At 52.4% G+C, this 11952-nt stretch overlaps 2 protein-coding genes across 3 annotated transcripts; one reads left to right on the forward strand and one right to left on the reverse strand.

The window, feature by feature from the left end:
• The first annotated feature begins 3306 nt into the window (after positions 1-3306).
• Positions 3307-5530, forward strand: ARMC7 (armadillo repeat containing 7). Its single transcript, XM_010210625.2, has 3 exons — positions 3307-3538; positions 3619-3762; positions 4654-5530. The coding sequence occupies exons 1-3, from the start codon at positions 3472-3474 to the stop codon at positions 4989-4991; spliced, it is 549 nt and encodes a 182-aa protein (XP_010208927.2). The 5' UTR covers positions 3307-3471; the 3' UTR covers positions 4992-5530.
• Positions 5531-5810: 280 nt separating this feature from the next.
• On the reverse strand, positions 5811-11577 carry NT5C (5', 3'-nucleotidase, cytosolic). 2 transcript variants are annotated; one of them, XM_062010895.1, is made up of 5 exons: positions 11404-11577; positions 7008-7108; positions 6874-6934; positions 6288-6402; positions 5811-6194 (listed from the first exon to the last, which is right to left on the reverse strand). In XM_062010895.1, exons 1-5 carry the CDS (start codon positions 11551-11553, stop codon positions 6052-6054), a joined length of 570 nt encoding a protein of 189 aa, XP_061866879.1. In that variant the 5' UTR covers positions 11554-11577; the 3' UTR covers positions 5811-6051. The 2 variants fall into 2 exon arrangements, with proteins under 2 accessions (XP_061866879.1, XP_061866877.1); XM_062010893.1 differs by having other exon boundaries at positions 11365-11577.
• Positions 11578-11952: the final 375 nt, after the last annotated feature.

Consider the following 11952-nt stretch of genomic DNA (forward strand, 5'->3'; position numbering starts at 1 on the left):
CCAAAAATCCCTCGCTCCCCAAGTCCCCTCTTGCTCTCACCTGCTCCCTTTATCATGTAAAGTATCATTAACCTTGCAAGGTAAGCACTTTTTGCAACAAGCACCTTTCCTTACTGCAATGAAACATTCACCAGGAAGTTCACACTGAAATATTGCATGATCTTAATCCTTAAAAGCCTCAGCTACTCTGCCAGTGTAACTCTCAGAAGTTTAATGAAAACCCAAAGGAAGGTCGCAGTAAACTGAACTCTCAAGCACCTCAGAAGTGCCAAATCACTTGCAGAGTTTGGCATGCTGTTTGCAGAGCTGGCTGGTAACTGCTAGAAAACAAGCATCACTACCAGAAATGAATATTCACCACATTGTAACTTTGGCAGGTTAATCAACATCACCAGGCCAGCCCCTGGAGCTGAGCATGCCCCAGCCATAGCAAATGTTCTGTGCTAACTCTGCTGGCAAAGAGCAAGTGCTTGGAGCACTCAGACTATCAAATGATAGAGCCAATATGGGGTGAGCAAACAGCCAGCTCTGCCAAGGGATCTTTCTGGATGATCAGGACCAACTCCCTGCAGTAAGTCAGCACAAAGACAACAAGCACACAGCTGGTGACAAAGCAGGTTGGGCAATCAGTGCTAGGGCAGGCTGCAGCCCCTGTAGAAGATCTCTGAGGGACACAGAACTGGGTGATGTTGTCAAACTCTGCTCCAGGACACAGCTCCAACACAGCAAATGAAACATGAACCATTTGGGATGTCTTTAGACCAGCTTTGGTTAAACTCAATGCAAGACACAGGAGCAGAGCTCGCAGATCCCAGGAAGATGAGTGCAGGTGCTCCCCTCCTCCTGGTTCCTTCTTGCCATGCACTGAATAGCGTGACCTGGAGATGCATCAGCTCAAACTCAGCCAGCACAGACACCAACCAGCCTTCTCTAAACATCACTGACTGTGAAACCACACCGGGGACAAAGTTCTGCTTCTGTGAGTGCAGAATTATACTGACCAACCACAAATGTAACACCTGCAAACAAAAGTCATTGTATTTTTCCTCTTCAAAGGCTGGTTTTCACCCCTTATTAGTCAATCCCAGCATCCTTAATCCCTTTTTGTACTGACTAGCTCGTCTGTGTTTGCTTTCTCTTCTGCTTGCTCATGTTAGTCATTCACTTTCTATGTAATGACAGATGTGGCTTTAGAAATATGTCAACACTTCCCACTTACAAAGGCACACATTAAAAGGGATTTGGTAATAACACTGGGAAAACATCCTAATGGAGAAGCAGCCTGCAGTACCTTTGCTGATCATCTCCATACATGCACACATGTTTATACACACACACACACACTCCTAACACCAGCTTCAGCTGATAACTAGATTGAAGTTGCTAGCACAGGCCTGCCTTAAACTTTTATACCAAGTAGAAAGAAATACCTTCTCATTGTCCTCCCACACCACAGCTGAGTTGAAAGGCTTAGCATCACTGCATTCAGTGGAGCTTTTTTGCCCATCCTTCTATCTAACATGGTCATGAGCAGGTATTTTGCTACAGCCAGCTGTGTGGTAGGAGGGTTTATCAGCCCAATGTGTTGGTCACTGATGCCACAGAGCGGAGCAGCCCATATTCAATTTGCTTTCTGTGTACATCAGCTGCACTTGAGATGATCCAAAAGACAACTGTCTGCTTACAGTCTCTTTCCTACAGAAGAGCCTTCATGTGTGTAATTGCTTCAATAAAACTCACATAAACTTCTGTGGAGTCTTTCCCCCGTGGTTTATGATGCTTATGTACCTTTACCTTATATATTTACGTGACATGAACCACAACTGAATGCATCTGCAGTGCTGATAATTGCAGTGGTTTCAATAGGACTGTGCTGGTTCAGAATCATATAATTGCTCTGCTTTGTGCTTAGACCAGGGCATTGTACAACAGGGTGGAATTACCTGCTGCTGTTTTAATTCACTCCTTGGCTTCATTTTTTTTTCCCCAGGTAATTTACCTTACTCTGCACATATTGAGCCCTCTTTTTACCTTTTCCTTCAGCTGCTAATCCTTTTGCCTTTTACAAGGGGTAAATAAAAAAAATCTCTCATCATTCTTTAGCCCATGAGTTGCAATTTCATATTAAAACTGGAACTAAGCCTTTATTCCCCGTGGTGTCCCTCCCTGTCAGCCCAGCCATCCCTGCACATTCCCACAGCCCAGATTTTACCTGGGCAAACACCCACCACCTAAAGAGATGCTGAGAGCCAGCGAGCAGCTCTGCCCAGAGCTGGTTACCCCAGGGCTGTGATGCTGGGCAGCAGGGCCAGTGCCTGGGCAGCAGCTCACGCATCCTCACGGCCAACTCCAGGGCACCCAGAGGGGCTGCAGTATTGAAACTGAGCAGGAAAAAACATACAAGTGAGAAGGTTTTGAGTAAATAAGTACTGGCTGAGGACATGTTATCTCCTTTCCAGAGAAAAGTGTTTGAACATCGAAGTTTTGCCGTGTACCCAAGCACAGGCTGGAACACCTCCACACGGCTCCACGTCACCGCTTTGGGCCAGCACTGACAGTGACACCCAAGGTACAAAGAACAGACCTTCTTTGGCAGATAAGATAAGCAAATCTTCCTGAGAAACGGGCTCCCTTGGTAGAGCCAGTACACAAAGAATAGAAGGAAAGACCCTTTGCCCAAACAAGATAAGCAAGTCGGTGTGCTCAGGGCCATTGGGGTGCCGTTGGTGCTGAGCCAACTGCACAAACCGCAGCAACTGCTGAGCTGGGAGTTGTGGCCATTTGTGGACAAACCAACTTAAAGTCTACCTCAAACGACCACAGTGACCCCCAAATCCAGTCCCCTTGCACAGAGGCACTTTAACGATGTATTAGCGTATGTATGAGCGTCTTATGAATATCCATATGTGTAACGAGCGTGCTCTTGTCACTCGGGGTGTGTGTTAGGAGACATCCCGCATGCACCCAGCGCTGGAACAAACCCGTGTCAGCTTTCTGCAGCTCTCTCTTGGTATGGAGACTTGTCTGGGTTAGGACTTTCGGTAACACCACCAGGTTACACAGTGCAGGAGGAAGGAGACGCACTTCACCCTGTAACCGCCCACCCCATAGCCCCGCACGGCGGGAGCCGCCGGCCGAGGAGGCAGAGCGGGGAGGAGAAGGGAAGGGAGGGGGAAGAGGAGGAGGCAGAGCGCGGAGGAGAAGGGAAGGGAGGGGGAAGAGGACGAGGCAGAGCGGGGAGGAGAAGGGAAGGGAAGGGAGGGGGAAGAGGAGGAGCCGCCGCCATCCCCGCCTGAGGGGAGCCGAGCCCCGGCCCGGCCCGCCCACAAGATGGCGGCCGCCGCGCGAGGGCCGGAAGATGGCGGCAAGGGGTGTGTGGGCGCCTGCCCGCTGCGGCGGCCCCGAGCGCCCTGAGCCGCGGGGCTGCCCGGCAAGGGGACAGCGAGCACAAGGCGCCCAGCCGCGCCCGGGATGGAGCTGGGGCGGCTGGAGTACCTACAGGCGCTGGTCACCGAGTTCCAGGTGACGGACAGCTCAGGTGAGCCCTGGCGCAGCAGCCCGCCGCTGCTCCCGACCGTCAGCGCGTTTCCTCACTCCCGTGCTGCTTCTCCATTGCAGAGGCCAAGGAGCAGGTGCTGGCGAACCTGGCCAACTTTGCCTACGATCCCAAGAACTACGAGTACCTCCGGCAGCTGCAGGTGCTGGATCTGTTCCTGGATATGCTCACGGAAGACAACGAGGCGCTGGTGGAGTTCGCCATGGGTAAGGAGCACACCCGAGCACCCTCCCAGGGCGCTGACAGGGCAGGGGTTGGGTGGTTCTGCTCCCCCCGAGAGCCAGAGCACGGCTGTGCTGTGGGGACAAGAGGCAGCCATCTCCTCTTCATCCTCCTAGAGCTGCTGGGCTCAAAGGAGATGCTTCCTGGAAAGGATTTGTCCCCTTTCCCTCAGACTGTAAGTAAACACCAGCTGAATGACTTCTCAATGAAACCCAGAGAAGCAGTCATCCATAGGTACATTTTGACTTGTGCAATGTGCAGGCCCAACGTTGTCATTCTTCCATTGACAGCCAGTCTTCTAGAATACTTGCTTGAAATTGTTAAGAGCTCTGAGGAACTGCCTCACACTTATCTGGCATTGTCTGAAGGGGCCAGACCCTAGCTGGGAGTGATCCCGTGAGGTGTTAATGAATACATCTGGTCTTTAAGGTTTGTGGCTGAGCCACGGGACACAGCTGCATAGTCACAGTTGAAGCTGAAACACTCTGTGGCTCTTGGCTTGTACTGTCAGTGCTTTTCTTTGTTTCTCTAAAACACCTGTAATGAATTGCTGGCTTGTAGCCTGTGTCAGGGTTAAGTGACACTGGAGCTGTTGGTGCTGTGGAAGAGGTTTTGTCTGGCAGTAACAGTGCCCTCTAATGACACACAGGAGGAGTGTTCTGGTGGAAAATCTCTGGAAAGAATCAAGAAAACATTACCCAGGAAGCTGTTAAGAAATTCCCCTCTAAATCTCACAGAAAACCTGGGTGCTTATTCCTATATTAGATAAAAAAAGGGGGATCGGCAGTGAAATTGAACCTTAGCGTGAAGAAGACGAGGCTGTGGAGAGAAGGGTTTCTCTTGCACGTGCCAGACATTTCCTTTTGCTGTTTCAGGGGGGCTTTGTAACCTCTGCCTGGATAAAACTAACAAAGACTACATCTTAGAGGCAAACGGGGTAGAGCCCATCATCAACTGCCTGTCCAGCTCCAACGAGGAGACGGTGATGTCGGCTGTCACGACGCTGATGTACCTGACAACGCCGCAGTCGCGGCAGCAGACCACGGCCCTGCCCGTCGTGGAGTGCATGCTGCGCTTCGCTCTCTCCGCCAGCAGGAGGTTAAGCAACCTGGCAACTCTCTTCCTGGAAGATTACTGCACCCCTCTGCAAGTGGAGGAGGCCAGAAACCTCAGCAAACACACCGCGGTGGGGATTCCTCTCCCCAAGGACTGAGGCTGTCGGAACAGACCTCCCTCTGTTTTTCCAAGCCTCCACTTTCTGCTCAGCACGTCAAGAGCAACATTAAAGAGGGAAATGGGTCACACTAACAGTGAATTGTAGTTAACAGAGGACAGTACAGCACTGCCATGCCACTCAGACCACAGAAACCCCTTCCCAGCAGTTAGAGGTTCTTCTGCTTGGGTTACTGGGCAGCTTGTACCTCCTCCAGTTCCTGGCTGGTTTCCCTGCAGCTCTCCAGTGTGTCAACTTAAATGACTTTGAAATGTCACTTAAAATACCTTTGTCCTGCAGAATAAAGGTGTTTGCCAGCCCTGGCAATCTTCCTGCATTGTTTTGGTACTAACTGTCCCATCCTACTCTTGTGGCACAGGCACCTGGCCAGTAAATCACTACCCATCAGGAAATGGAAAGGTGTTTTCTTTCACTGCCACTGGTGAGAAAGGTGAAGATGAACAGAAGGGCTCCTGGCACTCTGGCTTATGAGAAGAGCTGTCTTGTAATACCTTCTCTCAATAAAACATTAACTTAAATGCTGTGTAAAGTTTTGTACCAGCTCATAAATCCTCTGCAGCACTTGCAGCCCAGCCTTCACTCTCATGCACAGGAGCCAGAAGCTGAAGCCAGCCTGGTGCAAACAGCAACCTAAACCCAGGGTGGTTACACACATAACAGTGAAAAGGGTTTGGCCATGGAGCATGGTGCTCCCTGACAAACACCCACACTGGCTCTGCTCAGCTTCCAGAGCTTTGCTTCTTCCAAACCAAAGGGGAGTGAGGGTAAAAAGCACAGACACACAAGGGAAAAACCAAGGCCAACCAACCCTCAACTGCTTGTATTTTATAGTTTCTCTTCCCCAACAGACATCCAAAACCCCACAGAGAGAGGAAGGAACTGGCTGCAGAGCAGTGTCCCAGAGAGCTGGGGAGGACTCGGCTCCGCAGCACGTGCCGGGGCAGCTCATTTCGAGCGCTCCCCTGCCCGTGTGATGGCACTCGCTGCCTCCTGGGCAGGGCTCTCCCCGGCAGGGGGATGGGCAGGGCATCCCTCTGCATCACTGCCTGCGTTTGCTGTCCAGGATGCCCTTCCAGTCGTCGTGCCAGGACAGCAGGCGCCGGCGCGGGGCCGGCAGCGGGATGTGCCTGTTGTGGCAGCAGGTGAACAGGACGTGCTCCCAGCGCGGGCTCGGCTCCACGCCTGGGGACAGCACGGGGGCAAAGCTGCAGTCAGCTTGGGGGTCCCTGACAAGGGGGGGGTCCCTCCCCAGCTAACAGCAAAGGCTTCTCAAACCTGTAATGGTATCCTTGTCATCAAACAGCAGGTCGGCAGACACCACCGTCTTGTCTCGGGTTAGAATCATCCTCTCCACAAACTCAGGTCCCAGATGTTTCTCCACCCACTGATACTGCAGAGGCAAGAAGTGCTTCCAGTTTGCAGGTTGCTCAAGGCACACCAGCCTGAGCAGAGTGATTTTTGCCCCTGTCTGTGTCCACAAATCCCCGCTGCTGGGACTGGCTCCGGCCCAGGACACGGATTGAACCTGCACTCTGTAACGGCCTTCAGCCAGCACCACGTTGGCCTGTCAAGTGTGTGAGAACAGCAGTTCCTTTGCTATCACCTGCTGGCACAGCTGGCGCCCAAGTGTCACGTGCCAGCTCCATGAGCAGGGGGCTCACGTGCCCCACATAAAGCAGCCAGTATGGGGCACCCCGGGGTCCCCCGTCCCGTGCCACCGCCGTGTGTGGGCAGAGGCATGGCAGGGAAGCCTGGCAGCCTGCACCTGTCTTTATAAGGGAATGACTCTGACTTGGGTGGTACAAAGCAGCAGGGCTTTGCAAAAGAAGCATCAAAGCCAGTAACACACATTGTCTCCCACCTTCTCCAGGACACAGTGCTCGTACTTCCGCAGGGGACTGGTGCAAATGAAGACTTCGGTGCTGGAAAGAAACAGCTTGTGTTAGCAGTCAGGGGAAAGTGAGATAACAGCACAAGGCTGCAAAGTGTCCTTACTCTTTCATGTGGATCATCTCCTGCACGGCTTCGAGGGCTCCTGGAATTGGGTCCAAGCCTAGAAAGAAGCCAGGGGACTCGTAGACACTGGCTACCTTATCCTGCAAGAGACAGGGAGATCGTTAGCTGTGCCCGTGCTTTTATCTGAGCTCTGTGCACAACAGCCATCCCCTTACCCCCTGTGTGACAGTGCTTTAGAGAGCCAGGTGATGCCTCACACCAAGAGTGGACTGTAACACTTCTTACCTTTTCAGCTCCAGGGAAGGTCCATCTCAGGCACAGGAGGAGAAGCTACTCTCTGGTGGTGTGTTGGGAGTGAGGAGGCAGAGCTGCTCCCGACCTGGCTCTGGTTCTACAACCCGCTCCACAAGCAGCACCACAGAGGCAGCACTGACCTACAGCTCGACTTGCTGCTCTGACAGAGGGAGAGCTCACACCTCACCCCTCCCAGCAGGTCTCTCTCTACTAACTCTCATGAAAAATCAAAGGAAGGAGCCTGATGCTTGTGCTCCCCTGTCACGTTTGACTGCAACTTGCTTATGGCTCAGGAATTTACCAGGCTGAGTGGCAGACACATGTATTCTCCAGCAGCCCTCTCCTCCTTCAGAACAAAAAGGGCAACACAGTGACCATGCCAGTGACCATCCTCAGTGAGGGGCCAGGTCAGCACACCCACACATTTTGGCGTTAATCCTTTTAGACCAGAACAACTCAGCAATGGGGAAGGAGGAGGCCATGAGAGCTGGGAAAGCCACCTTGCTTTGCTGCTTTCTATGATTTATCAAGCATACACTATCAGTTGCTAGAGGAGCAGATCTTGGCTTTGGCATGGACAGCCTTAGCGTTGGCCTGAGCAGCATGATGAAGGACATCACAGCTTTATCCCTTCTCTCTCTGCACCCACTCTTGGTGGTGAACCCCCCTCCCACCCACACAGGGGGAGATGCCAGGTAAGTCAGAGCAGCCTTTAATGATAAATGAGTGCAAGAGGAGGGTCTCTGAAATGTTAGAATGATTTTTAAGTGCTTGTAAGTAGCAAATAAATAAGATTACTGGAGGAGCAATGTTTTCCCAGGCTGAAGTGGCCAAAAATGGTGCAAAAAGGATTTTAACACAGTACAATGGTATCTTTAAAAGATTAGTGTTCCTTCCCAGGGCAGTCCCTGTGCCTCGAGGTGGGACTGACCTTCCAGCCCTTCTGTTTTATTGAATTTACTGGTCAGACACTCTCACACCTTTTATGAGGAGGAAGGTCCCTGCTTTGAGCCCAGCTCTGGTTAGTTACCAAGAACTGCCAGCCTGTGTTGCAGCTGAGCACAGCAGTGCAGGGACTGCAGAGCCCTCAGCATCGTGATGGGCTCATTCCACTTACAGGCCCAAGTCTCATTCTCAGACAAGAGAGGTTAAGCTTTCAACAGCTCTTCTACCCTGAATCTCACCTTCCCTGGGCTAATACAGTGAACTTGGGAGGTGCTGAGTCAGCGTTTTTAAGCATAGACATTGAAGTTTTACGTTCTCGTGCCGCAGAACAATTTGGAAAACTTAGTTCTCTGGAAATACTCTTCAAAATCAGGCTGACAGCCTTTGCTCAGACACCCTACAGGATTGCTTTATGGTCCAACTGATGGGCTCCTTGCTCTGTATCATCAGTGGAACATCACCACACAAAACTTTGCAATTAAGCAGCGATGAGGAGTCAGCATTAAACAAGTCCCCCAGGTCATGGTGCTCACTCAGCAGTCACCATTTCCAAATAACTCATAAATCAACAGCCAGAAAGTTGGAAGCACTGCCTGATTTCACATGCAAATCAGCAGAGGGTAAGGAGTCTAGGCAAAGATGTGGCAATCAGATCTGCCCCGAGCTCTGTTTCCATGCAAAGCCTCACTGATCTCAGCAACAATACCCTGGAGCTCTTCCCAAGGAGATTCAATTACAGAACCAGGGCCTGTGTCTGAAAGCCCTTTCATCCTACAGCAAGACACAAGAAGCTGTCAAGTTCCCATGATGTCACAAGAAAGTCTGGCTTTGCTGGAGAGAGACATTTGATGTGATGACTCTTAGAACCAAAAGCCATTTCTGCAATGCTTAAAAATACTGCCAGACATTCTTGCCTCTGCTGAATGAGATGTGGAACCTGTCTGGGGTCAGGGAACAGAGCTCAGACACTGGCGAGATGAATCCCCACCACCAAAACTGCTGCACACACACGAGGCAGGTACAGCTAAGAAAGCCTCGAGCAGAATACTTTGTCAATGAAACAGATTTACAGTGAGAAGTTCGGGATCAACCTAGGGTCAAAAGGAGAAAAGGAAAGCAAAGTAATGGTTGGAGTTTCAAGGGGCAGCTGCTGAGCACTAACAAAGCACTGACACTGGTCTGAGAGCCATGTGGAGATGATTATCACAGTGCTTCCCACGCCCTGTCACGACAGGGTGTATCACACTGGTCAGCCTGGTGCTGAGCTCGCTGGGATCCCCATCACCAGCTGGCACAGTGGGTTTGGTTTCCCTGCAGGGACCCTGCAGGTCCCCACACACCCTGGAACAAGATGGACAAACTGCTCCTGGTCCCTGGGCTGCCAGTTCCTGCCCAAGATGTTCCTCGGGGCAAGGAGAGACCTTCTCCTCTGGGGATCCTCCTGCACCCCAGGCACCCCAAACTGCCCTGGCAGAACTAACAAGGGCTCTATTTTTAACCAGCTGCACTATTTACCTAAAACTTGTAGGAGTTTAAAACCTTGAAAACTTTCCTGTTCTGCCAAATGTACCTGAACCAGCCCAGAGAAGCAGAGGTTACTGAAGGACACAGACACACAACTACATAACCCTGATGTCCTTAGGAAGCCAGGCTAATAACCAACAGTAAGATAAGGGCTTTCTGCCACTGCTCATCTGTGTGGGACTCAAATCAGTCATCTGGTTATTTCATTGCCACACCTAGAGCCTGGGAAGGAACAGGATGAGCATGAACCAAAGGAGGGAATGGGAATGACAGAAACAGAACAGAAGGCATTCTTCAGGACAGACCAGAGTGTAGACCTGCCAAATAAGGACAAATAAGCCAAAACCCTTTAATAACCTGCAATCCTTTTTTTGTCCTGGTATACTTAATTGGGATTCACTCAAAGAACACTCACAGACTCTCCAGGGCTGGAAGGGACCTGGAAAGCTCATCCAGTGCAACCCCCCTGCCAGAGCAGGGCCACCTAGAGCAGGGCACACAGGAACTCATCCAGCTGGGTTGGAATGTCCCCAGAGAAGGAGACTCCACAGCCCATCTGGGCAGCCCCTGCCAGTGCTCCCTCACCTCAACAGAGAACAAGTTTTTCCTCGTGTTTCTTTGGAACCTCTTCTGTTCCAGCTTGTAAAAAATGATAAATGATAAAAACTGACCAAATGGTTTTCAACAATGCATTTACAGGTTCCTACTTGCAGAAAGTTTTGAGCATCAATAGTTCTGCATCAGAGCTCAGTCAGTTTGGAGCCTGTGGCTTGGCCCAGGTTTTGCCTGTCACAGGGGTGCAGGGGCCTGCAAGTCATGTGGAACAGAAGGGAAAGGAATGCAAATTGTCATTTCTTAGTGAAAAAAGCCCTTACAGCCTCAGTACAGAATCTTAACATGAGCAATGAACTGCTCCCAGCATCTGCTCCGTCTCCCACCGAGCCCCTGACTGTCCCGTGGCAGAAGGAAGCAGGAAGGTTGGATCCCCAGTAGTTTTCGTTTTGCCTTGGAAATGTCCCCGATATTTGTTCAGTCATTAGCAAACACTACAGATAGCAACAGCTTGTGCAGCTGTGGGGTGTACTACCAGCTTTTCACAGACCCTTTCAGATCACTTACCTACCACGAGCTGTGCTTGGCAGAGCGTGCAGAGGGCCCTGGGCAGACACAGGGTGCTGCTGGCTGCACAAACCCCACAGCAATATTTGTATTTCTTGTCCTGCTGTGGAGCTACGTTAACAGAGAACTCAGAGCACTCGAGGGAAGTTATTACCACAGCTGCACAGCATGAACCGTTCACGAGGAGACAAAGAACAAGGTGAGGGTAGTTCAGCAAACAGTCATTTTTAGGACAGAATCACTCACTCTCTGCACCCACAGCTCTCTGAAGGGCTGCTGGAAGAAGTCACTAATTGTTACTATACAAATTGAGGCTGCTGTTGTGAAACAACCCTTGTAGCACCCTCTTAAAAGAAAACAACAACTCTCCTCTGTGCTTTGCTTATCTGCGGTGGGTAGCGAGAGACCGCCTCTGCTCACAGCGGAGGGGAGGAAGGGAGAGGGAGCTTTGAAAGAGTCCCAACCCCTCTGAAGCCAGGCACGGCGCCGGCTGCCCGTTTCCCGGCCCGCTCACCCCCAGGTCGTCCCGCAGGCTGCGGTACTGCTCCCGCACCGAGAAGCCCCTGCGCGCCGCCAGCTCCACGCGCGGCTCCGCGGGGAAGCGCCGCGCGAAGTCCCGCAGCACCGCGCCCTCGAAGTCGGCCAGGACGCCGTCCATGTCCAGCAGCACCCGCAGCGGCCCGGCCCCGCCGCCCGCGCCCATGGCCCGGCCCGCGCACGGCTCCCGGCTGCCGGCACACGCGAGGCGGGGCGGGCCGAGGCGCCGCGATGCGTGAGCGGGGGCGGCGCTGCCCGGCGGGGCTCACCCCGCCCCCCGGCCCGGCCCCCTCGCAGGATCACGGGGAGGGGGCTGCCGGGACGCGGGAGCAAGGGCCTCTTCGCTCTCCTCACCCCCGCTCCCAGCGACACAAAGGGAGGGACGGCAAGGCGGCTTTGCCGAGACAACGCTTTAGCAACCCTGAAGGCGCTGTAACACGTTCCACGGGCTGTGGGGCTCGCAAAGGAAACGCGGTTGGATCCTTTCCCTCCTCCCAGGCCAGCAAACGGGCTGGCGCCATTCCCACAGCGCCGGTAGCCACCGCGCGTGTCGCAGCGGCTGCGA

This window comes from Colius striatus, chromosome 18, assembly GCF_028858725.1.
Source record: "Colius striatus isolate bColStr4 chromosome 18, bColStr4.1.hap1, whole genome shotgun sequence".
In the NCBI taxonomy this organism is placed as follows: Eukaryota; Metazoa; Chordata; class Aves; order Coliiformes; family Coliidae; genus Colius; species Colius striatus.